Below are 23894 nucleotides of genomic sequence, written 5' to 3'. Positions count from 1 at the left end.
TAGGGAGGTATTTTCTTATATCTCTTCTTTGGGGCCAAGTTTGATCATTATAATATCATAATATTTGGTTTCAATTGTTTTTTCTTTCTACTTACAATGATGTCATTGTGTATATTCTTTTCTTGGTTCTGCTTGCTTCACTTTTAGTCAATTCATATATCTTTCCATGTTTCTCTAGTCATCATATTCATAGTTTCTTTCAACACAGCAAGATCCCATTATATCAGGGTACCATAATTTATTTAGCCTTTCTCCAATCAATAAGTATTTACTTTATTCAGGTTCTTTTCTGTTACCAAAAGCATTGATATAAACATTTTGGGGCCTTTTTAAAAAAAATCACTGACCTTTTTCTCCTCTTACCTGACTCTTCCTTCTTAATCTCCTTTGCTGAATCTTCATCTAAGCCTACCCCACCAACTATAGCTGTTCCCCAAGGCTCTGCCCTATGCCCTCTTTTATATTTTTCTTTTTTTCTTTTTATATTTTCTCTTTTTTTAATTTTATTTTCTCTTTTATATTATTTCACTTGGTGATTTTACCAGATCCTACGGATTCAATTATTATCTCAATTTTGGTGATTTTCAGATCTATTTATACTACTCTAATCTCTCTCCTGACCAATTGCTTAGAGGATGTCTCTAACTGGATGTTGCATAGACATCTTAAACTCAACATGTACAGAACTGAACTCATAATTTTCTTCTTCTCCTCCCTCCCCCGCCTTCCTATTTTCCCTGTCACTGCTGAGAGCACCATCATTCTCCCAGTCATCCAGGCTCACAACCTAGGAGTCATCCTTAATGACTCTTCACTCTCACTTATCTTCCATATATACAATTTCCAAAGTCTGTCGACTTTTATAACATTTATCATACATACAACCCCTTCTGTCCTCAGATACTGCCACCACCCTGGTGCAGGCTTTCATTTCCTCACATCTGAACTACTGCAATAGTCTGCTGCTTGGTCTGCTTGTCATAAACCTCTCTCTACTTCAGTCATCCTCCACTCAGCTGTCAGTGTGATTCCTAAAGTACAGTGTGACCAGGTGACCTCCCTACTCAAGAAAAGTCCAGTGGCTCCCTATTACCTCCAGGATCGAATGCTAAACCCTCTGCTTGGCACTTAAGGCCCTTTGTAACATTGCCCCTTCTACTTTTTCAGTCTTCTTACATCATTTACCCCACCATATGCCTTACATTTTGATTTCTGACATTGGCTTCCCAGCTCAAACAAGAAATTGCATCTCCCAATTCTGGGCATTTGTCCTCTCCTGTGCTTGGAATTCTCTTCCCTCTTCATCTCTGCCTCTTGGCTTCCCTGGCTTCCTTCAAGTCTCTACTAACATCCCATCTTCTGCAGGGAGCCTTAACTGTTCCCCGTAAATTCCAGTGCCTTCTCTCTGTTGATTATCTTCAATTTATCCTGTATATAGCTTGTTTGTATATAGTTGCCTGCATGCTGTCTACCCCTTTGGATTGTGAGCTCCTTTTTTTGACTTTCTTTGTATCTCCAGCTCTTAGCACTGCACCTGCCACATAGTAAGCACTTAATAAAGGCTGGTTGACTTGATTTGACATATGCCCAGCAGTAGGATTTCTGGGTCAAAGGCTGTGGCTATTATAGTCACTTTTTACTATGATTCCAGAGGATTAGGTGACTTCTGAGGTACATTATAATCCTAAAATTATCCAAAAGGTGAGATTGATGATCCCTGGTATAATTAAGAAGGGCTTTCTGGAAAAGATGATATTTGGCATTAGCTCTTAGAACAAGGACATCTTTATAAAGGATAAACTTTATACGCATCCCTATCCCCATCCCTCTAGCACTTCACACACAGGAAATCTTAAAATAATAGTATCTCCTTTAATCCAAGGATAAGAAATAAACGGGAGACTCAAAGCTCTTGGTCCTCTATAGATCTCAGCGAGACTCTTCAGCCAAATAAGCCTTTGATTGCTCACCACGTACCAGACATTGCACTAAGAATAGGGGATACAAAGACAAAATAGTCCCTCAAGGAGCTCCTAGTATGTCAGGGTACCTAACACCCAAGTAACTGCTGTACAGTTACAATGCAAAATATATATTGCAAGATATGTGTCACATTCCCTGAGGAGGGCACTAGCAATTGTAGGGAATGGGGGGAGGGCTTGTAAAGTCTTCCTTCGAAGAGATGAGTCTTAAAGGAAGCCAAGAGCTAAATAGGAGGAAGCCGGTGAAAAGACAGGGAAACCTAGTGATGATTGTACAGGAACTACAAGAAAGCCTGAGTCACTGGAGGAGAATCTCAGGGTGCAGAGTATAGGGAGAGGGCTAACGGATGCTACAGCAGAGGGACAGGAAGGTGTAGGCATGGAAACACCTTCATCTGTATAACCCTTCCTCCCCTCCTCCTCCACCGGGCATGGGAATGGCCAAACTAGGCCTTGGATCCAAGCAGGCCTGAACCCAACTCCTCCAAATCCAGTGTATGTACACTGGAATATTACTGATTTAGGAACCAGAGGCAAAGCTCTAAAGGGCCCCAAGACTCTAACAAAAGGCCAAGCCTCCTCCATCCATTTAGGAACCATGCACCTGCTGGGCACACACAAAAGGAGGACGCACTTCTTGCCCTCGGGGAGTTTTTCCGTGGTACTGGAATGTGCTCTCGTAAACCTAGGATTGAAAACGCATAAGATGCTTAAGTATGAAATGCAACTTGGGTCAGCCGCAACGCTAACCTTAAGCTTACGTGCCCCACCCAGGAACCGCTTTCTAGAAACCACTAGAATTTCCTGGCCCGCATGCGCGCCGCAGCCCCAGCCCAACTGCTCTTCCTTCTTCCGCTAGTACTAGAAACCAACTCCTCCCATCCCCTTGCGCTTTCCCTCCCATCCTTTCTATGATTGGACCAGAACCTCATTGCGTCATGAGTTGGCTTTCCCCGCCCCTTCCCCCCTCCCGTAATCAATTTTCCTGGGCTTCGTTATTTCGCACACTTCATTTTCCCTCCTCCCCGCTCCCGAGGCCGGCGAAAGAAGGGGGCGGGGAAAAAAAGGGTTACCCAGCAGCTCCCGCGGCGCCGTTCCCCGTTCTTTCCCCGCTCCTTGTCTCCACGCTGCTGCAGGTTCTGCTCTCCGCGGGAGTGTGTATCTGGCAGGGAAGATGGAGGGGCCCTTGTCCGTGTTCGGGGAACGGACCACCGGGGAGTCTATCCGCTCCCAGAACGGTGAGGGCGAGCTGGGCGGGCGGCGGGGGAGGCCTGCTCTGAGGGGCCGCGCTCCCCGGCGCCGCTGCCGCCTGAGGCCTAGGTTGCGGCGCCGGACGGGCCCCACCCCCACCCCTATCCCCGTAGGCACAGCCGCGGTCCATCAGCGTGGGGTCGGGGAAAGAAGGGGACGAGTTCCATTCTCCAAGGAAAGCTTCCAGGGTCGGGCCGGGCATGGCTGGACGGGGGGTCTGGGAGCTGCCGGCGGCCACGTTTTCTTGGCGGGGCCTTGGGCCGGGGCAGCGGGACTGCTGCCAGGGGAAGATGTGTGAATTCACGGCCGCGGAGGGCGCACGTTTTTTACCTAATTAGGCCGGGCCTCTTTTGATTAGGGAGGTACTACCTAAGATGCAAAGTGAGCCTCCAACTATATTTTTTGGCGGGGGGAGGTGGCACAAGTCCGACCCTACTCTACCCCATCTTGACATTTTCTTATGCCTGCCTCACCGATGTTGGGATTAAAGCGTGGCTTTAACTTTAAAGGACCTGACCAAGATCAAACAGCCAGTTCTAGGAGTATGGACCCGGGTCTATTGCTGACTCCATATTTGCTCTTAACAAAAAGACTACGGCCAGAGTTAAAACTGGATGGCAGTTTTTCTGATTTCCAAGAGGTATGGAGAAGGTGATAGCACCGAGGAGATCTTATCCCTTACTCCTTCCCCCATTTCCAGTTTCTTGTGCCTGCTCTCCAGAAGAGAGGACCCTGGGGATAAAGCATGGTTAGGATCTTAACTCAACAAAAGGCCTTAGAGATAGCCATATCCAAAGCCCTCATTACATTTGAGAAAACCATGGATTAAGTGGGATTCATATAGCCAGTTAATTGAGTGATGTTACTGATTGTGGACCCAGGTGCCTTCTTTTCCCAGTCCAGTTGCTGCCTTTCCTCCATTTCTCTTAACTTTGTAAACTTTTCATTAAAATGATACAGCCAAAATTAAGTTGGATGACAACACCTTTTCTGATTTCCAAGAGTTCTGGGAAAAGGAATTGGTTTTAGTTAATTGGACACTTTTAGTGTTGACAGAGTGTTAACATATTTTTCTTGCACTTTGGACTTTTAAAGTCCATTACCACATGCTTCATTTTAGCTGGAGTATGCTTGATGAAGTATTCTGAGGATGTTTGATTAGGATTTAAGGTAAATTTTGAATGGTTATAAAGGGAGAGGATGGGTGATTTTAAAAAACCTCCCACCTTCTTAGGAGGGCTACTAGGGCAATTTCAGGCATTAATTTGTTATCTTTTATTTTGTCAGTTGTTAGAAGCAGAGGTTCCATGTGGAATGCTCAAAAAAAAATGTATTTACAGAAGTGACTAGTAGATAGTGAAAAGACATCACTGAAACTTTTTCCAAAGCTTTTTCAAGATTGAGGATCTATTACTGGTACGGAGAAGAAATAGCCAAAGTCTGAAGGAGAAAGCTAATTGTTACTTTTTTTTCTATATGAAATTGTAGAATATAAATGGTTAGGCAATATTAACCTAAGCTTCTTCAAATAGTAAATATGTTTTGATTGAGTAACTGAAGATTTAACATTTTTTTTTCCAGATTATAGATGTAAGGTCTCCTTATTAAACTTTATTCATGGACCCACTTTTTAACAGTAATGCTTGAAATGATTGTTTTCTTAGGAGGTGTGGTTTATACAGATTGGTTTATTTAACAGTGTGGAACCAATATAAGATTAAGTTATAGTTAGTATAACAGTAACTGTCCACCTGATAGACTGCGGAATGTAAGGGAGGAGGGAACTTTTGTTAAGCATTTATTAAGCACATACTATGTGTCAGGCACTGTGCTAAATGCTTTACAAATATCTCACAACAGTTTTAGGAGGTAGGTACTATTTGTTCCCATTTTACAGTTAAAGGAAACTGAAGCCGATTTGCCCAAGCTAGGCAGTGAGTAAGGCTGAATTTTAACTTGAGTCTTTGACTCCAGGTTAAGCATTCTACCCAGTGAAATACCAAGCTATTTCCAGGAGAAAATAATTGTATCCTAATTCCTGCTGTATATGGGAGCTTATGTCTGAGAATATTAAAATTTTTCTTTCTTTCTCATATGTATCCTATTCCTTATCAGAAGGTTTCTTGAAGCTAGTATTATACTGGCAACAAATAGCATTTCAAATAATCAAGGTACTTCATTTAAGTATCTTATTTTTTACTTTTACAGTTATCGCTGCAGCTTCAATTGCCAATATTGTAAAAAGTTCTCTTGGCCCAGTTGGCTTGGATAAGATGTTGGTGGATGATATTGGTGTAAGTAGCTTTTTTTATTTAAGACAACTAAGGGTTTTAAGGATAAGGTATTTTGTGGGGTTTTGTTTAATAATTTGTCATGTAAATGTTTTGCTTTAGTTGGTATCATGGAACTGCCTAATATGTTTATAGGAAACTCCTTTAAGTTTTTCAGATGTTCTCATGGGAGTGTAAAATGCTAACTTATTCTAATATTTATTACTTTATTTCCAAAATAGGATGTGACTATTACTAATGATGGGGCAACCATTCTGAAATTGCTAGAGGTAGAACATCCTGCAGCTAAAGTACTCTGTGAATTGGCTGATCTGCAAGACAAAGAAGTGGGAGATGGGACCACATCTGTGGTAGGTAGACACACCAAAAATATGTTGGACTTAATCAGAAAATTGTAATATATGCAAATTAAATGAATGCATCATCTGGATGTATTAAATCTGAAATAAAAGTTGGGAGAAGAGAGAGGTATTACTTACATAGTACTTAAATGAAATGGAAAAACCAATGGGGTTTGGTTATTGGCTTGCTAGTCAGGAAGTCTTGGTGTCAAATTTCACCTGTATCACTAGATGCCATATGAGTCATTTTGTGGACTAAATTGTTAGTTTCTCAGATTCGATAATTGGATTAGCACACAGAAAGGCGATTTTGGATTCTGATGTATAATTTTAAAGTACCAGTATTCAAAACTTTGTCTTTTTTCCCCTTTGTGGAGCCTTAAGAATTCATGGAACTTTGGACAAAACAGCTTTATATTGGAGATTGTAATTTACCTACTTATCTTTGTCCTTTTCTTTTTTTACAAATAGTTTGGAGCTTGTCAGATTTGGATTAGGACTTGGTCCTAATTTAAGGAACCAGATGAGTTTCTGATCATTCAGGGGGAAAAAAAGGATGTTGGTAGAGTGTTCATTTTCAATCTCAAGCCAACCTAAAGTTAGGGTTGTTTAGATTATTCTTGGAGCCATGGTGTTTCCTGGGCATGTTCCACATGAGTAAAATTGCTGATGACCAATCTTTCACAAAGTTAGTCTTCCCTAAAGTATGAGAAGAAATGAAAGCCTGAGCTGAAGACAACAGCTCTTATTTGGCAGTTGTTACATTTGAGCAAACTCAAAGGGAGACCAGATCAGTATCTTCCCATTTGACTGCCACTTTTTCACTTCATAGATTCAGTGGCTATGCTTATGGGATAAAATATAGCTGCCATGGTCTGATGGAGAAAGAGTGTCCATGTCTTTTTTTCCTATATGAAATGGCAGAACAATCTAGCTCTATTGTATGTTATATTTGATTTTAAAATGATGGTTTAGTTAATCACAGCTACTGTAATATCCTTGTCAGACTTGATAACAGGCAACCTCTTGATTGAGGAGCCTGAAAACAGATAAAATGAAGAAAGGCTCAAGAATTGTCTTCCTTCCCTATGACTTTCACCTTTTTGAACCAAAGATTTAAGAGAGATATGTTAATGGCATAGAACAAAAACTTCCCATGTTTTTGGGAATACTATACCCTTTTTTTCCTAGGGACCTTAGTGATCATCTATTCTACCTTCTATATATAATGGACACTGGTATTAAAAGGTGTGCTAACTATGAACATTTCTTTTCTCAACAGGTTATTATTGCAGCAGAACTTCTGAAGAATGCAGATGAATTAGTCAAGCAGAAAATTCACCCTACATCGATTATTGGTGGCTATCGACTTGCTTGCAAGTATGATGCATTCATAAGAAAATTCATGTTAATTGAAATGTCTACTCTTAAATCATTTAATCTCTCTTAGTCTCAGTTTCCTTGTCTATAAAGTAGATTTGGTAATCCTTATGCCACCCTGTACTTTGAAGTATCTTGAATTCCTCCAGAGGCTGATTGTGAGAAAAGTACTATATAGATGGGGGGGTTGGGGGTGGGGGAAGAGAACGTAACATTTTCATTGAAAAATTGAGTTACTAGTTATCTAGTTAATTTCACTTTGGATAAAATGAAAAAGTTAGGGTGGCAGTTGTCACATTTGAGCAACTCGAAGGAAGACCCAATTCAGTATCTTCCCATTTGACTACCACTTTTTCACTTCATAGATTCAGTGGCTATGCTTATGGGATAAAATATAGCTGCCATGGTCTGACGGAGAAAGAGTAGCCATGTCTTTTTTTCCTATATGAAATGGCAGAACAACCTAACTCTGTATGTTACATTTGGTATAAAAATTGTTTAGTTAACCACAACTACTGTAATATCCTTGTCAAACTTTAGAAATACTGATTTCTATATTTTTAAATGTTATTAATAGGGAAGCAGTGCGCTATATCAATGAAAACCTCATCATTAACACAGATGAACTTGGAAAAGATTGTCTCATCAATGCTGCAAAAACATCCATGTCTTCTAAGATCATTGGAATGTATCCTCTTGTAGTGTTGATAGCAATTTATAGCTATTTATTAAAACTAATTGAGCCCTTGTAGTATGTTAGTTTTAATGCTTCACTTATATGATCCTAGCATATGGAAGTTATATTTGGAAATGCCTGAGTTCAGCAGGTAATTTCCAAGGAAAAGTTGTCTTGAAAATGAGATCTAACTTAGAGTGAGAAGGTTTCCTAACACTTGAGGTTTCTGAGTTGTTGAGGGTGATTGAATATTTCTTCTGTCAGTGTGGTATTTGGGGGCAGCTAGGTGGTACAGTGGATAGAGCACCAGCCCTGAAGTCAGGAGGACCTGAGTTCAAATTCGGCCTCAGACACATAACACTCACTAGCTTTGTGACTCTGGGCAAGTCACTTAACCCTAATTGCCTCACATTAAAAAAATAATAATAATAATAACAGTTGTTCAATGTGGTATTTGTTATATGAGATGAAAGGAATTATTGTGGCACGCAGCCCTGGAATAGTGATTTGCATTTTTTGGAAGAGGAAATTTATAAGAAAGTGAAATTATTTGTTGACAGTTTTCTTAGATTAAGAAGTCCAGGAATTTCTTCCTGTCCTTTTGAGGCACTTAAAAAGGTCAGCACAGAGAAATACATAAGGTATTTTAGAAAGGCATAGAGATTGGTTGTAGGGTTATATTGACATACACTTAAACATTCACAGTAAAGTCTCCAGCATGTCTGGGTGTGAATGTGAAACACAATTTCAGGACTAAAGAGCCTGTTCTTGGATGTGCAGTTTTAGATGTGTTGTCTAAAACGGGAGATCTCATTAATACTCAAATAGAATTCGGCCCACCACTAAATTTGTGAGCGTTACCGGTTGGAATGAGGAAGAATGCTTGTCAGACTGAAGGGACTGAAAAAGGTCAATTTGCTTAGAAGATGTTTCCGAAGGAGAACTAGAAATGCTAATAATGACCTGTGAAGTGAGTATAGCAGTACCTTAAAGATTTATTATAAGTATTGTTTTTGCCTCAGTTAGATCATCAGTAATAAGGGTGCTACCAATGGAAGAGTAAAGTAGTTGGATAACAGGCCTGTCTCATGGTATGGAAAAGTGTGCATTTAGGGTTCAGAAGAAGGAATGTAGGTGTAGTGGAGACAAGAAGCAGTCTATAACTATGAAGCTCTGTATAGATGTAAGCATTTCTTTGGATTTAAAAATTGGGAAGGCAAAAACTTGGACTCTTTTTTAATTTCTGTAAGTTACAAATAGCAAATTATAGATGGAGATGCCGTTCCTTTGTCTTTTTTATTATTTAATATTTTATTTTTCCCCCAAGTACTTGTAAAACAATTTTTAGTTTTCCTTTTTTAAAAGTATGGGTTCCAAATTTTCCTTCCTTTCCCTTCCCCTTCCCCATCGTTGAAAAGGCAAGCAATTTGATATAGGATATACACCTGCAGTCTTGCAGAACATATTTCCGTATTAGTCGTGTTGTGGAAGAAAACAGACCAAAAAGAAGAAAAATTAAGAAAGTTTTTAAAAAAGTGTGCTTCGATCTGCATCCAGACTCCCATCAGTTCTTTTCTCTGGAGGTGGATAGCATTTTTCATCATGAGTCCTTTGGAATTGTCTTAGATCATTGCATTTCTGAGAATTGCTAAGTCATCCAGTAGATCCGTCATACGATATTGCTGTTACTGTAAACAGTGTAAGTGGCCGTTTCTTATGTATAATGTAATGGTACGAGCACTAAACTTGGAGTCAGAAAATAGGGGTTCCAATTACTAGTCATGTAACTCTGGATAGCTCATTTAATCTTTGGGAATGATGGTACTTGTTTGAATTTCTCTAAGGTTATGTCAGTGATTCGTAAATCGCAAAGCACTGTATCAATGGAAAACACTGTTTTAATTGGTTTATGTGTTAGTGCTTATTGCTTTTAGGAGTTTGAGATTATTGGAAAGCTAAATGGCAAAGACCTTTTTTAAAAAGTTCCATTGTATAGTTGATCCATTGCAATTATTTTTATCCTTGACACTCTTGTTGGCTCAGTGATGGTGACTTCTTTGCCAATATGGTCGTAGATGCAGTACTTGCAGTTAAATATACAGATGTGAAAGGCCAGCCTCGCTTTCCAGTAAATTCTATTAATGTTTTGAAGGCCCATGGGCGAAGTCAGAAGGAGAGTATGCTCGTAAATGGTTATGCGCTGAATTGTGTGGTGGCATCACAGGGTAAGTAAACTTCAAGGAGTTTGATCTCTTAACTCTTCAACCTTTCCTACTTCTCTTGTGGGGACCACCCCAAGTTTGCCATCTGAGTCTGTTGTTTCTTTCCGCTTCCTCAGTATCACTTCACTGTTACCATTGTTAGCATTCATTCTGCTTCTCTTCCATGCCACTGCCAAAGTGATATGCTGAAAGCCTCACTCTGGCCACGTAACTGCCTTGCTCAAGAAAATCTAGTTGCTTCCTGTAGGATACAGCACAAGAAAGAAAAGCTGTCATTTAAAGCCCCTGGAAGTCTGGCTTTAGCGAAGCTGCTCTGCTTGCTGTTGGTCATGCACCACATGGCATTTCTGTGCTTTTGACTGCTAGGAGTACTGATGTCCCCGTGTCTGAGAAGTTTTCTCTCCTTCCTGCCACCTCTTACACTTGTGCTAACCTGATCTTCGTCCTCCTAGACTCCTACAGCTATTTTGTACTACGTATTTTTTTTTAATCTGACTAAATGTTGTTTTACTCTAGGAAAATGAAAGCTTGAGGACATTTTAGGTTTTGGATCCCCATTGCCTGACCCGTAATAGTGCTTGATAAATGATTGTTGAATTATGCAAGAGATGTTGGCAATCATTATTCTTTATCATCCTCTCTTCTCTCTCCCACCACCACCCTCCCCCTTTTATTTTTTTTAAACGATCCATGATTCAAACTGTTTTTAATAGACTGAACAGTAATACAAATTGTAGCACATATTTAGGTCATCCCTGCAGTATTTGCAGGTCGATTTTACTCTTCAAAAAGTATAGGGAGGGGCAGCTAGGTGGTGCAGTGGATAGAGCACCCGCCCTGAAGTCAGGAGGACCTGAGTTCAAATCCGGCCTCAGACCAAACACTTGACACGTACTAGCTGTGTGACCTTGGGCAAGTCACTTAACCCCAATTGCTTTACCAAAAAACAAAAACAAAAGTATAGGGAAAACAGCAGAAACATGATGAATATTTTGAGTGTATATTCTAATGTCTGGTCACCCTTTAGCTGTTTTCTCTTTTATGTTATAATTTAAGCTAATATGTCAGTTGTGGTTGTTGAATTTATTTTTCAGAACTGGTGGTTGGGAGAATTCAATTCAGAAAGTGACTTTATTTAACAATAGTGGAACTCTAGATTTAGGGTAGAAGCCTAATGTATTCTTTTTATGCTTCCTCACAATTAAGACATGCTTCTTTTTCTTAATCTTTTTTAGGAAATCTGTACTTCTAAAAAGCAGAATTGAAGGGTAATAAGTAGCAGTTTAGAGTAAATGTTATAAATCTTATTTTTAAAAAAAAATCTGATTTTCCATTTTATTTTTAGGCATGCCCAAAAGAATAGTCAATGCAAAAATTGCTTGCCTGGACTTCAGCCTACAGAAAACAAAAATGAAGCTTGGTGTGCAAGTGGTCATTACAGACCCAGAAAAACTTGATCAAATTAGAAAGAGGTAGATTGGGGTTCTCTCCTGTCTTTCTGTGTCTCCCTCTGTTCCTTTGTCTCTCTTTCTCCCCCCCTCCCCCTCCCCATGTCCCTCTTTCCCTTTTTCTTCCTCTTTCTTTTTTCTGTATGTCTAAGGGATGCAAATAATTTGTTTTTATCTGAGCAGGATAATATTAGAAGTGTTCACTAAACTGAACTGAATATTGAATTTATACAAATTAATTTTAGAGTAGGCTTCAAGGAAATAAGCATTTTAAAATTAACTAAAATCACAGCCTATTTTACATAAATCTCTGGGAAGCTGGAATAGTACAAATATGAATATACATATTTAAAAAATATATATATTTTTTTTAAGCTGGATACTAGGCCTGTATTACTTGAGGTTGAAATGGTATTATAGCATGTATAGATTGTTACTATGATGTTTGCTTAAATTGTAACTTTTCCATTGTATTTTGTTGTGCTACAAGTGTATTTGTGCAAATGACAATCACAGATAGGAAACATCTAGTCCTAACTGTAGAAGCTATGCAAAAGCAAGAAGGAATATATAGCAAACTGTGGGATGATCCTAACTGCCAGACTTGCCTAAGATTAATGCTAAAGGCATGAAAACCCTACCTATTTCCTGCTACCACAAGTGCTTGTAAAGCATAAATTTTCTCCCTTAAGCGTGTTTTTCTGTTTCTTCGCACTTGGCTGTGCTAGCACAATTATTAAAGCTGTTGTGGAGAATTACATTGTAGTAAATGAACCATTTGATGAAGTAATATCAAACTTGTTGGAATGGCATTGCTTATAATCCTTGCTATATTTTTGTAATGCAAATGTATACACATATGTGTATATATGCACATTTTGTGTCAAGTATCTTTAGTACATATCCAGAATATTTAGTACTTGTTAGTATGAAATCACATTGACATTTTAACTTAATTAAAATGTGGAAAAGACTAACAACATTTTTAGAGTATTTTGAATCTTTAATTGAAATAATATTTCACAGTTTAATCCATAAGCTTGCAAAAATTAATGTGACTAACATTAGAAATATCAATGATGTTGGTAAATTTGAACACAATACCTTGGTAAAATTTTTGAAGTGTGAAAAATATTAGGGACTTTTTTAAACTTTCTGCAAAGGAGCTTGATTTATATAGATAATGCAATCTTAAATGTAAAAGAATAATTTGGTTGAATGATATTAGTAAATAAATTTGAGTAGCTTATGAGTGTTTCTGTTGAACAATTTATTTCAAGTTATTCAGAACTTTCCTGTATTAAGAGAGAAATTTAGATTAATAGTGATTATCATGTCTCTTTAGAGAATCAGATATTACGAAGGAGAGAATTCAAAAAATACTGGCCACTGGTGCCAATGTTATTTTAACCACTGGTGGAATTGATGATATGTGTCTAAAATACTTTGTCGAGTCTTCAACTATAGCAGTCCGAAGAGTATTAAAAAGGGACCTTAAGCGAATTGCTAAAGCATCTGGAGGTAAGTCTGAATGTTTAGGAGCTAGTTTTTCTGTGTGGGAATTAGACTTATTAAAGTGATAAACTTTCTCTATAGGTATGCCCTTAAATAAAAAGTACTTTGTGATCTCTCTAAAACTTTTAATGAGGAGCTTAACGTTTGCTCTGTATAAGCTTTAGCACTTAAAAATATAAATAGCTATTTTCAAATAGTTGTTATTGCTAACCAAATTTTTAATGAATTTTGGCAAATAAAAATGTAATACTGACCTTATGAAACATTTTTCAGTTTGGCTCAGTATCCTTTTTGATTCACCTTGGAAAGTGTTAAACTCATAATTTCTTAGAAATCACTTTAGAGAGGGACGCAAATAATATCTTAATCATTGTGATGTGTGGTTGGTCCTTTTTCTTAGTATGTTAGGGTGTTTGGAGAATGTAGTTCCATTTAGGTCTTAGCAAGCCAACATCTTTCCCTTGTTACTAGGTGGGAAAGTAAGCAGTTCATGTAGTAACAAAATTGGTTATCTTGGTTTTTTTTTTTTTAATTGGTTATCTTTAAAGTCTTTGTTTTTGTGCAAGAGAAGTCAGAGGAAAATGCTTGTAAAATTTTTTTTTTTTCCCACTTAAAAGCAACCATTTTGTCAACCCTGGCTAATCTGGAAGGTGAAGAAAGTTTTGAAGCTTCAATGTTGGGACAAGCAGAAGAGGTAGTACAAGAGAGGATCTGTGATGACGAGCTAATTTTAATCAAAAAGTAAGCCACACTATTGAATACCAAAGCTTATATCAGTTTTTCTTTTTATTCTCATTAAATCGGAGTCACATAATTTCCCATTTATTTGCTGCCATTCTTTCAGTAGTATGAGCAGTTATACGCATGGGAGACATTAAGATTAGTCCTGTAAATTAAGATGAAAACATAATTTCATCTGTGTTACAGGGTCTATCACATTATTTTTTGCTAATAATTTACACACATTTTAGAAAAGACATTGAGAAGTTGGAGAGCATCCAGAAGAGGGTAACCGGGATAGAGAGGGCCTCTTTCTCATTTGTGCCACATGAGGATCAGTGTAGACCACTAATTACCAAAGGGTGGGGGTGGTCCAAGAAGGATCAGACCTGTTCTGCTCGGCCCCAGAGTAGCAGTGGGTGGAAGACAGAAAAGGACCTGTTTTTGCATGATAGAATTAGCAATGACCCAAAGTGGAAGATGCTGGTACCTTTGTCAGAGACCTTCAAGTAATGGCAGAATAACTAACCATTAAGCATGTTGTAGTTGTAGATGGAATTTAGTGTTCTGATATGGGTTAGACTGGTGGTCAATTAGGTTTTTCTAAAGTCTGAATAACTAATAAATGAACTTTTTTTTATACTTAAGAGATTTAATATTGAGGTAAAATAGTTTTATAGTATATAGCATTACCTCAGTGTGAAAAAAACATTGAACAGCTGCTCTGTGAAGTATTAACATTTTAGACTTTTAAATTCTGTAATTCTGGTTTGTTACAAAGAATTGGTTAACCAAGCCTGTTTATTACAGCACCAGAGCTCGGACATCTGCCTCAATTATCTTACGTGGAGCAAATGACTTCATGTGTGATGAGATGGAGCGCTCTTTGCACGATGCTCTTTGCGTGGTTAAGAGAGTCCTGGAGTCAAAGTCTGTAGTACCAGGAGGTGGTGCTGTAGAAGCAGCCCTCTCCATTTATCTGGAGAACTATGCAACCAGCATGGTAAGAAGAGTGAAGAGACTGGGGAGGACGGAGATGGGGAACCTACTTCCATTACTCACTAGAGTTTAGCTTCCTTTTTTTTTTTCTCCTTCAGGGATCACGGGAACAACTTGCTATTGCAGAATTTGCCAGATCTCTTCTCATTATTCCCAACACGTTGGCAGTTAATGCTGCCCAAGACTCTACAGATTTGGTTGCCAAGTTAAGAGCTTTTCATAACGAGGCTCAAGTTAACCCAGAACGCAAGAACCTGAAATGGCAAGTATAAATTTTTCTGCTTTTACTGTTCTCTTGAACGTACAAGGAACAGGGCAGAATTTTGGGAGTGCTTTTATCTAAAGGTTCAAAACATTTAAGAGAATGGAATCTTCGTTGTTGATGGAGGCATGGGGAAGTGAATAGCTTCCTAGAAGTAGTTTGTATGCAAGTACTATATGTTTAAAATAACACTCCAATTTGTGAGTTGGAAAGTGGGGGGTGGTGGTTTTTGAGGCAGTTGGGGTTAAGTGACTTACCCAGGGTCACACAGCTAGTAAGTGTCAAGTGTTTGGTTTGAGGCCGGATTTGAACTCAGGTCCTCCTGACTTCTGGGCTGGTGCTGTATCCATTTTGCTAACTAGCTGCCCCGGGGGTGGTTTTAATAAGAGATGAAACAGCCTTTGTTTTTAATACCTTTATTTCCCCCCAATTACAGGATTGGTCTTGACCTAATCAATGGCAAACCCCGAGACAACAGGCAGAGTGGTGTGTTTGAACCTACCATGGTTAAAGTTAAGAGTTTGAAATTTGCAACAGAAGCTGCAATTACTATTCTTCGAATTGATGACCTCATTAAGTTACATCCAGAAAGTAAAGATGATAAAAGAGGAGGAGGAAGTTACGAAGATGCAGTTCATTCTGGGGCTATTGAAGACTGATGTAATTTTCTTTATTTATAACAATGTTACTCATCTGTTTCATCCTGTACCATTTTGTCTTACACTTAGTGTATAGACTTAAAAAATACAACAACCTGTCATGTTGACTTGAGTTTTTATAAGGGAGATGAAAGAAAATAAAACATCTAACTCTATTTTTGGTCCCTGAAACATTTTTCACAGGTAGTTTAATTAGTTCATTTTAAAGACTCGAGTTAAAATGTGGTTAAAATTTTACAATTTGTTAAACTACTTATTGAAACCAAGGTTATTAGAATTTTTCTTTTCATCCTCTTTGAACACACATTGCTATTCCCATCCCTCCTCCAATGCAGAGAGCAGCAACTCCACGGGTTCCACCAATTCGCTCCAGTGTATGTAACAGAGTAACAAGAATTCGACACCCTGATGCCCCAAGGGGATGTCCCAAAGCTATGGCTCCACCTTGAATATTGACCTTAAAAAAAAAAAACCACACATTTGCTGTGGATCATTTCCTTGGAGGGATCTAATGTCTAGCTTACTGCTATAGTATAACGGGAACTTACTTTTCCCCTCTGATGGATCAGTAATTTGTCACCTATGAGGCTGGCAAGGAAATAAGCATTACAGAACCTACATACTTGGTAGTCGCTGAGGGGACTTTTACAAATACTGTCATCTGACCCTGTAAAAGTATCAAACGATAGGCTCACCTTTTCTGGATTTAATCCAAGTTCCTTTGATATTGCTACAGAAAGGGATGCAAAGGCCTCATTGATTTCAAATACGTCAACATCCTCTAGTGTCCAATTTGCTTTGGCAACCTATGTAACATTAAAAAGTTACTGGTGAGTAGAGGTAGTATAATGCTAAGAGTCTCCCTGCCCCTCCCCTCCCTTGAAAAAAAAATTTTTTCCCCAGCAGTGACCTTAACCCTTCACTACCCATGCAATTCTCATAAACTATAAATTGTAGAACAAGTGCACTGACTGGCAGACTGTTTGATAGAAGTTTCCTGACTATGGATCTTGCCCAAAAAGTAAAATCAGTGGTTGTATGGCACAATAGAAAATAGATTTGGAACCTAAGGATCTGGGTTCAAAAGCCAGGTCTATTACTTTAGGTCTCTGTGGACCCCTAATTCTTTCATCCAGAAAGTGAAGGGTTAAGACTATATGATCCCTCTCTCAGGTCCCTTCCATCCATAAAATCTTGATTGCTATTTAAAATTCAGTACTTACAGCCTGCTTTATTGCTGGAATTGGTCCTGATCCCATAATGGAAGGATCTACACCAACTTGTGACCAGGATACAATCTGAGCTAAGGGTGTAAGACCTCGTCTTTCTGCTTCTGACTTCTTCATGAGAACCACAGCTGCAGCTCCATCATTTATTCCTACATAACGTGAGATAGGTGTTTTCAAGACATATTATTCTCATCCCATGCCAAATCTCCCCTGTCACCTGACAGTTTATACGTACTATCCACAACAGAATGCTATACAGTATAAAGTCTCACCTAAAAATTGTAGTTGATCTACCAGATTCAACTCCAGGTGAAATTCACATTACAAATGCTTTATCCCATTAATTTATAAATGTGGAAGATAACTGACAATTGTAATTATGCCTTAGTAGAATGGTTCTTTAAAAACGGGGCGGGGCAGGCTAGAATGAAATGAGTTAGATAAGGAGAGATGCCTACTTTATACCACCACTTTATTCCCTGGAGTATCCAGATAATTGAACCCTAGGAATTTCCAACTGAGAAAAACAAAGTTATAGGTGGAAGGGAATAAGCATTTACATAGCATCTAGACTGTGCTATGCACTTTTTACAAATAGCTCATTTTATCCTCACAACAACCCTTCAAAGTAGGTGCTATTATCTGTTTTACAGTTGTGGAAACAGGCAAATGAGTTTCCCAGAGTCAGCCAAATAGCCAGTAAGTGTCTGAGGCCTGATCTAACTCCAGTCTTCCTGACTTAAAACCCAGTGCTCTATCTACTGAACACCAGAAATCTAGAAAAATGTATCTCACAGAGAGATGACTGATGGTTAGATCCCAGACACCTAAATTAACTTGTTGGTACTTCAAATAAAATTTTTAAAGAAGATAAAATATTAATAGCACTCTGTAGTAACAAAGGATTAGAAATAGTGGATGCCTATCAATTGGGGAACAGTTGAGCAAACAAATGAAGATGGTGAATATACAACTCTAAGAAATGATAATACAAAGAATGCAGAGAAACATAGGAAGAGGTGTATAAAGTTATGGAGAAAAACGAAATAGAACCAGAAGAAAAACACGTCAAAATTACTAGGACAATGTAAATAAAAAATAAAGTTGAACTCTGAGATAATGGTCACCGAGAAGAAAGAAAAGTCCCTCTTATTGGGAGAACGGCAGGAGTCTTTGAGGACAATGTTACAGACAATGTCAGTCACCATATCATGTTTTATGCTTCACTTTGTTCACAAGAAGGGTTCAGTTTTAGGATTGGGTGAAGAAAATATATATATAAAGACCGACATTTTAAAAAGGCACCAATAATGACATTACAAGCAACTCGGTCACCTTAAAGAAACCAAAAGGCGATGATAACTCCATTATGAAATGTTTTGTAGTTCACAAAATGTTTTCTCTTAATTACTAAAAGGTAGGAATGACATGTTAACTATCCCCATTTTTCAAACTGAGTGTCAAAGTAATTAGTCAGGACACAAAATACCACACAGGAAGAAATGAAGAGATGAGAGTTTATGATAGGCCATAAAAACCTGAGCTTGGGATCTTTCCTACTACCCTCCCAAAAAAACTCACCTGAAGCATTAGCAGCAGTTACTGTTCCAGATCCATCTGTCAGAAAGCAAGGCTTCAGTTTGGACATTTCTTCTAAAGTGCTTCCATGGCGAGGAAATTCATCTGTTTTAACTTCCACAGGACCTGAAAAGAGAAAAGCAACTCCCTGAGAGTTATTATATTACAGACATGGCACTGGGTGTTAACAGAAACTCCAGATCACATTCCTAGTGACCTTCAGGGAACGTGTGCATGTGTGCACGTGGCAGTGTCCTTACCAGTTCACACTGGAAAGAGCTCAGACTTCCACGAAAGGGAGGTGTCCTGTAAACCTAAAATACCCTTAGTACTACTGTCAACAGATACCAACTTAATTCAAAGAGGAGAAAAGAGAAAGGAAAAAAACAAAAGATTATCATTTTAAACTGAAACAACCACAGAACTCAATCTTTTAAATTAAATCACTATGTACTTTAAGGAGTACAGGTTTGAGTTTTACTTGCCATGAAAACTAGACTTTTTTTTGTTTGTTTTTTGGTGAGGCAATTGGGGTTAAGTGACTTGCCCAGGGTCACCCAGCTAATAAACGTCAAGTGTCTGAAGCTGGATTTGAACTCAAGTCCTCCTGACCCCAGGGCCAGTATTCTATCTACTGCAACACCCAGCTGACCTTGGAAACTAGACTTTTCAAAAAAGAAAACCTGGTATAAATGAAGGGTATTAGCAAGGAATACTTAACTCTTCCAATGAACTTTTTTTTTTTTTTGGCTAGGCAATGGGGTTAAGTGACTTGCCCAGGGTCATACAGCTAGTAAGTGTTGTGTGTCTGAGGCCAGATTTGAACTCAGGACCTCCTGAATCCAGGGCCAGTGCTCTATCCACTGTGCCACCTCACTGCCCCAATGAACTCTATTTTCAAGGATGTTCCTGTATTAGGCTGTTAGAAGAATATCTCATTTAGGTTTGTCCCTTTTTGTGCAGTGGGAGGCAGCTTTGTGAAGTGCGAGACTGGTCTCCCTGTCCTGACCAGGCTGCAAGTGCTAGATCCCAACAATGACTGGCATGGAAGCCTGAAGCTACTCCCCTCCTTAGGTAGCCTGGTAACCCCCTGCCCTGAAACAAGGGAGCACTTCAGGACTGAGGCACTTTTCATGGTGCAAGGTGAAGGCTCTGGCCAAGCTGGTCCCACTGCACAGGCTTCACACTGCCAACGAACTGATCTCAAAGTTACCGAAAGTGAGAGCTGAACTTCACCAAGGGGTCAGGAGATCTATGTGGCAGGGAGCAAATCACACACTCTCTCTCTGGGTCCATTTTCTCATCTGAGAAACTGGGAAACTTAGACAAGGTGTCTAAACTCCTTTATGACTCTAGGTGCTACCTCACAAACAAATGAAAATAGTACGATCCCCAACGGATCTTGGTCTTCACTTCATCTGGCAACTGGCAAAAGCCTCCTTACCACAATGAGACTATAGAGTGTAATTCCTTATAATCCATTTTGAAATTCTTACACAAAACCATTGCCTTCTCCTAATCAAAAAGATCACCAATATTAAATACGCTCAATAACCATTGATGGGACCTTTAGATGAATATATTAAATTATATTCCAGTGGCTGCTTTTCAAAAGTACATTTTTCTGCCAGAAAATGGAAGAAAAAACCCAGCCTGCAGCTGCTTCAGATAATGAAAATACTAAGCCTGGTAGAAAGCATGATGCTGAAGACAGACAGACAGACAGGTAGGCAGACAGTAAAAGACTTTCCAAGTCTTTTACTCAAGAGCTGTAACTCTGGGATCAGACATTTAATCTCCAAGTTTCTGCTTCCTCATTAGTAAAACAAAGGCTGGACTAGCATACTATGTGTACTAAATCCTTCAGTAGTAGGTAAACTCCTAAGCAGTTGGGACTATCTTTTGCTTCTGCACATAGTAGGTGCTTTACAAATGCTTGTCTAACGTATCCAATGATTTCTGAGGTCCTTTTAAGTTCTGATTTGCTAAGATTCTCTATAAGCCAGCCCCTGCTCTTCTCTGATTTAGGGTATACATCTATAGGCCACTTACTTTCCTTCGAACCTTCTAAAACATTCCTATATATAAGCATGGCCCCAAAAGAGAGCTATGAGAAGGCACCTCCTCCCACTTCTCTGCAGAGGTGGGAGGTTCACAGGGGTGGAACTTTGCAAATTCTTTCAGATGATTTTATTTTTTCTGCTTCTTGTTTTTTTCTTGTACTTTCTACTTTCTATTTATTTTTTTTAGGAAACTGGGGTTAAGTGACTTGCCCAGGGTCACACAGCTAGTGTCAAGTCAAGTGTTTGGTCTGAGGCCAGATTTGAACTCAGATCTTCCTGACTTCAGGGCTGGTGGCTCTATCCACTGCGTCATCTAGCTGCCCCTGCTGTTTATTTTTAAAAAATTCTTTATTATTATATAGCATAACTATCTACAAGAGGAGGGAGGATGATACAGGTGGAATTTTGGATGATATAAGAACAAAAAGCTATTAATAAAAATATATTTTTAGAAATTACAGTATGTCCTTCTTATATGATTTTTTTCTTATATTTAAATATCCCTTCTAATGTTTTATGTACTACAATCCATACCTACCTTTTCTGGAAGGCACAGAAACAGGTACAATCTCTTTGTCAAAATAGCCCGCTTTTTGTGCATTCTCTGTCCTCTTCTGTGACAAGAGAGCACATCTATCTTGGTCTTCTCTACTCACTTTCCATTTTTGTGCCACATTTTCAGCTGTTGGAGGACAGGCAACAAAACACATTGGCATATACATGGTTGGCTTCTAAAAACAGAAATGTCTTCTACTAAAAACAAGTACTGGCCATTCAACATCAGCATTTACACAGGCTGATCCAAAGCATTTCTCTTAATCCCTGTTCTAGATCATTCTTAACTGGACAATATGGCTGGAAGTTGGGATGTGGCCTGTAAAGAACTATTATCTTCCCACATAGTTGATATCATCTCCTACAAAAAGGAAAAAGGTAATGCTGGGAACATGGAGGAGGCACACCTACTATGCAGTTGCATAATCCACTTGGATTGAGGCCAAGGTATAAAAGAGCCCAGACAGGGATATAAACTAAAGCCAGGTGGCATCATTTAATTTAGCCTACTGAGTTCTGTGCACCCCAGCAGAGGCTAAGGTCTGACTCCCAGCTCATCAGGAAAGGAGGTATCCCCTCTCTGTGAGAGCCTATCATTCTTTCCCTGTTCTGATCCCTTACTCCCTACCTCTGTGATCATCACTAACCCCAAGTAACTAGACATGCTTAATTTAATTAATGTCAATCTTTCCAGCCCTGAAAAACAGTTTCAGGGACACCAAGTACAGACGACTTGCTATAACCTAAGAATCCTCCTATAAAAAGGGAATTAGATATTCAGGGACTTGAAACTATCCTGTGCCAGTCTAACATAATTTTGGGAAGGTGGAAGGGATGCCCCCCCAAAGGCCTGGTTAACGTCATCTGGCTAGTAAACATAAAGAGACAAAGAGAGGTTAAGGAGATGGGTAGAGATTTTCCCACAGAAGCACTAGCTGACTGACCTATGGTAACTCCTGTAAGCTCTCTAGGCCTCAGTTTCCTCACTTGTAAAATGAGGGCATTGGACATCATCTTTAAGGTTGTTTCCATCTGCAATTCTCTACAATAATAGAAGGCATAATTATAATTGATTCATAGCAATCATACATTTCTCTAATTTTTTTTAACCCAAACTGTTTTACTACCTTACCTGTAATACCCATGTGATAATTGTGGAATGAATCTGTAAGACCATCATAGATCACAGTATCCTTCAAAGGGGTCTCTCCCATCTTCAATCCTGTTCTTAAGTGAACAAAATGAGGAGCCTGGGAACAAGAAATATATCATTGATTTAGAGAGTGGTGGGCAAGTCTAACTGAGTCCTTTTCTTAGAGTGCTATGCAAACAAATGCTAAGCAAATTTGCCTTTTTGAATTTTTGATTTGAAGATAAGCAGAAGAGGCAGTACAAGAAAGAACCTGAGAGGATGAGCTGATCTTAATAAAAATGTAAGCGACATTCTGCAGTTACCCTCATTTGGACTAAGGATGTAGTTACAGCAGTGAATCTAATAACCACAGTAACTTCAGAGTAGTGATGAGCACAAATGAGATTTCAAGATATCTACAACTGTAATGAGACAACTAAATATCTGATTTTTATTGATGACTAAATCATATGTATTGCTAATGGTACTGTGGTTTTGTTGCCTAAATCCATAATGGAAGGAAATGCTTAATTTCAGTTCAAATTCGTGAAAATAAAGATACGCTGTTTTGTTTGCTTCCCCCCCCATCCAAGTTTAAGGACCCCCTGAAATCTAGCCACAGACTCCGTGGTCTATAGGTTGTCCATCTAATTGAATATCATAATCTAATTCCTGTATGTGTGCTCAGGCCAAACTCTTTTGCATGGTTACAGACCTCTCCTAAGAGGCTCTGCCAAAGCTTCAGGGCTTGATGCTACCAGCATGAGGACATTTTAAAAAGGTTTTTTTTGGAAGATCATGCAATCTATGGAAAATGATCTCCTTTAACTTAGCCCTCACAGTGGGAAAGACTTTGGCAAACATTCATCTCGATGTTTTATGTTTCATCTGGTTCTTAGGATTGGAAGGTAACTGAACCAGATTGTTTTTGTTATCTATTTTAAGGATTCTTAAATGATTTTGATCTACCTGTGAGACACCCTTTGTTGAGAAACTTCTGAAGTGGCATTTTAATCTACCAAATCAAATGTTATTCTATAATCAACAACCAATAAGCAGTTTGTGTTTTCGTCTGCAACATGACTAACATGAAATGTTTTGCATGACTTCACATGTATAATCGATATCAAATTGCTTGCTTTCTCAAGGAAGAAGGAGGGACAAGAGGGAAGGAGAATTTGAAATTGAAATTTTAAAAAATGATTAAAAATATTTTCACATGTAATTGAGAAATATCTAACAAAGCAAATAAATTTTTTTTTAAATAAGCACTATGGGCCCTTGATTCTCTAAATCAGAGGTTCTTAAACTTTTTTTGTGTCAAGGGAAGCCTATGGATCCCTTCTCAGAATAAAGTTCTTAAAAGAATAAAAATAACATACAAAGTATTACAAACTGATTATGTTAAAATCCAGTATCGAAATATATTTTAAAAATTGTGGACCCCAGGTTAAGAACCCATTCTAAGTAAGACAATTGTTTAATAGTAAAAATGTGGTCTACTATCAAATATTATTTGCAAAAGTCTACCTATTCCCTAATATTCTCATCAAAAATGTCATACACACACATATTCTCATCAAAAATGTCA

The 23894-nt window shown here is 38.6% G+C and overlaps 2 protein-coding genes and 3 non-coding genes across 5 annotated transcripts in view; 4 read left to right on the top strand and 1 right to left on the bottom strand.

The window, feature by feature from the left end:
• The first annotated feature begins 2984 nt into the window (after positions 1–2984).
• On the top strand, positions 2985–15901 carry LOC114031428 (T-complex protein 1 subunit alpha). The gene is made up of 12 exons (XM_027846498.1): positions 2985–3220; positions 5442–5527; positions 5746–5874; positions 7148–7245; positions 7823–7933; positions 9965–10146; positions 11489–11615; positions 12937–13112; positions 13724–13847; positions 14637–14829; positions 14924–15087; positions 15524–15901. Exons 1-12 carry the CDS (start codon positions 3157–3159, stop codon positions 15744–15746), a joined length of 1677 nt encoding a protein of 558 aa, XP_027702299.1. The 5' UTR covers positions 2985–3156; the 3' UTR covers positions 15747–15901.
• Positions 6664–6800, top strand: LOC114031555. The gene has a single exon (XR_003567756.1). It is a non-coding gene; the product is annotated as a small nucleolar RNA SNORA29 (small nucleolar RNA).
• On the top strand, positions 7577–7713 carry LOC114031553. The gene has a single exon (XR_003567754.1). It is a non-coding gene; the product is annotated as a small nucleolar RNA SNORA29 (small nucleolar RNA).
• Positions 13921–14047, top strand: LOC114031558. Its single transcript, XR_003567759.1, has one exon. It is a non-coding gene; the product is annotated as a small nucleolar RNA SNORA20 (small nucleolar RNA).
• The window catches only part of LOC114031429 (acetyl-CoA acetyltransferase, cytosolic-like), a 12853-nt gene continuing 4694 nt past the window's right edge, over positions 15736–23894 (bottom strand). Inside the window, exons 4-9 of the mRNA XM_027846500.1 lie at positions 22304–22421; positions 21155–21298; positions 18557–18679; positions 16970–17124; positions 16442–16552; positions 15736–16203 (exon numbers count right to left, since the gene is read on the bottom strand). Coding sequence (XP_027702301.1) covers positions 16033–16203; positions 16442–16552; positions 16970–17124; positions 18557–18679; positions 21155–21298; positions 22304–22421 — 822 coding nt within the window. The 3' untranslated portion in view covers positions 15736–16032. The remainder of the gene's footprint in view (positions 16204–16441; positions 16553–16969; positions 17125–18556; positions 18680–21154; positions 21299–22303; positions 22422–23894) is intronic.

This window comes from Vombatus ursinus, unplaced genomic scaffold (genome assembly GCF_900497805.2).
Source record: "Vombatus ursinus unplaced genomic scaffold, bare-nosed wombat genome assembly UNPS02015175.1, whole genome shotgun sequence".
NCBI classification, from domain to species: Eukaryota; Metazoa; Chordata; class Mammalia; order Diprotodontia; family Vombatidae; genus Vombatus; species Vombatus ursinus.
The sequence above is the reverse complement of the archived record's forward strand: the minus strand, read 5'-3'. Positions and strand labels throughout refer to the sequence as shown.

Bases quoted from the DNA above. Each gene is read 5' to 3' on its own strand.
- LOC114031428 (XM_027846498.1), top strand. From the start codon at position 3,157: ATGGAGGGGCCCTTGTCCGTGTTCGGGGAACGGACCACCGGGGAGTCT. The intron at 5,875-7,147 runs GTAGGTAGACAC...TTTTCTCAACAG, and splicing joins GAGATGGGACCACATCTGTG to GTTATTATTGCAGCAGAACT. The intron at 13,848-14,636 runs GTAAGCCACACT...TGTTTATTACAG, and splicing joins GAGCTAATTTTAATCAAAAA to CACCAGAGCTCGGACATCTG.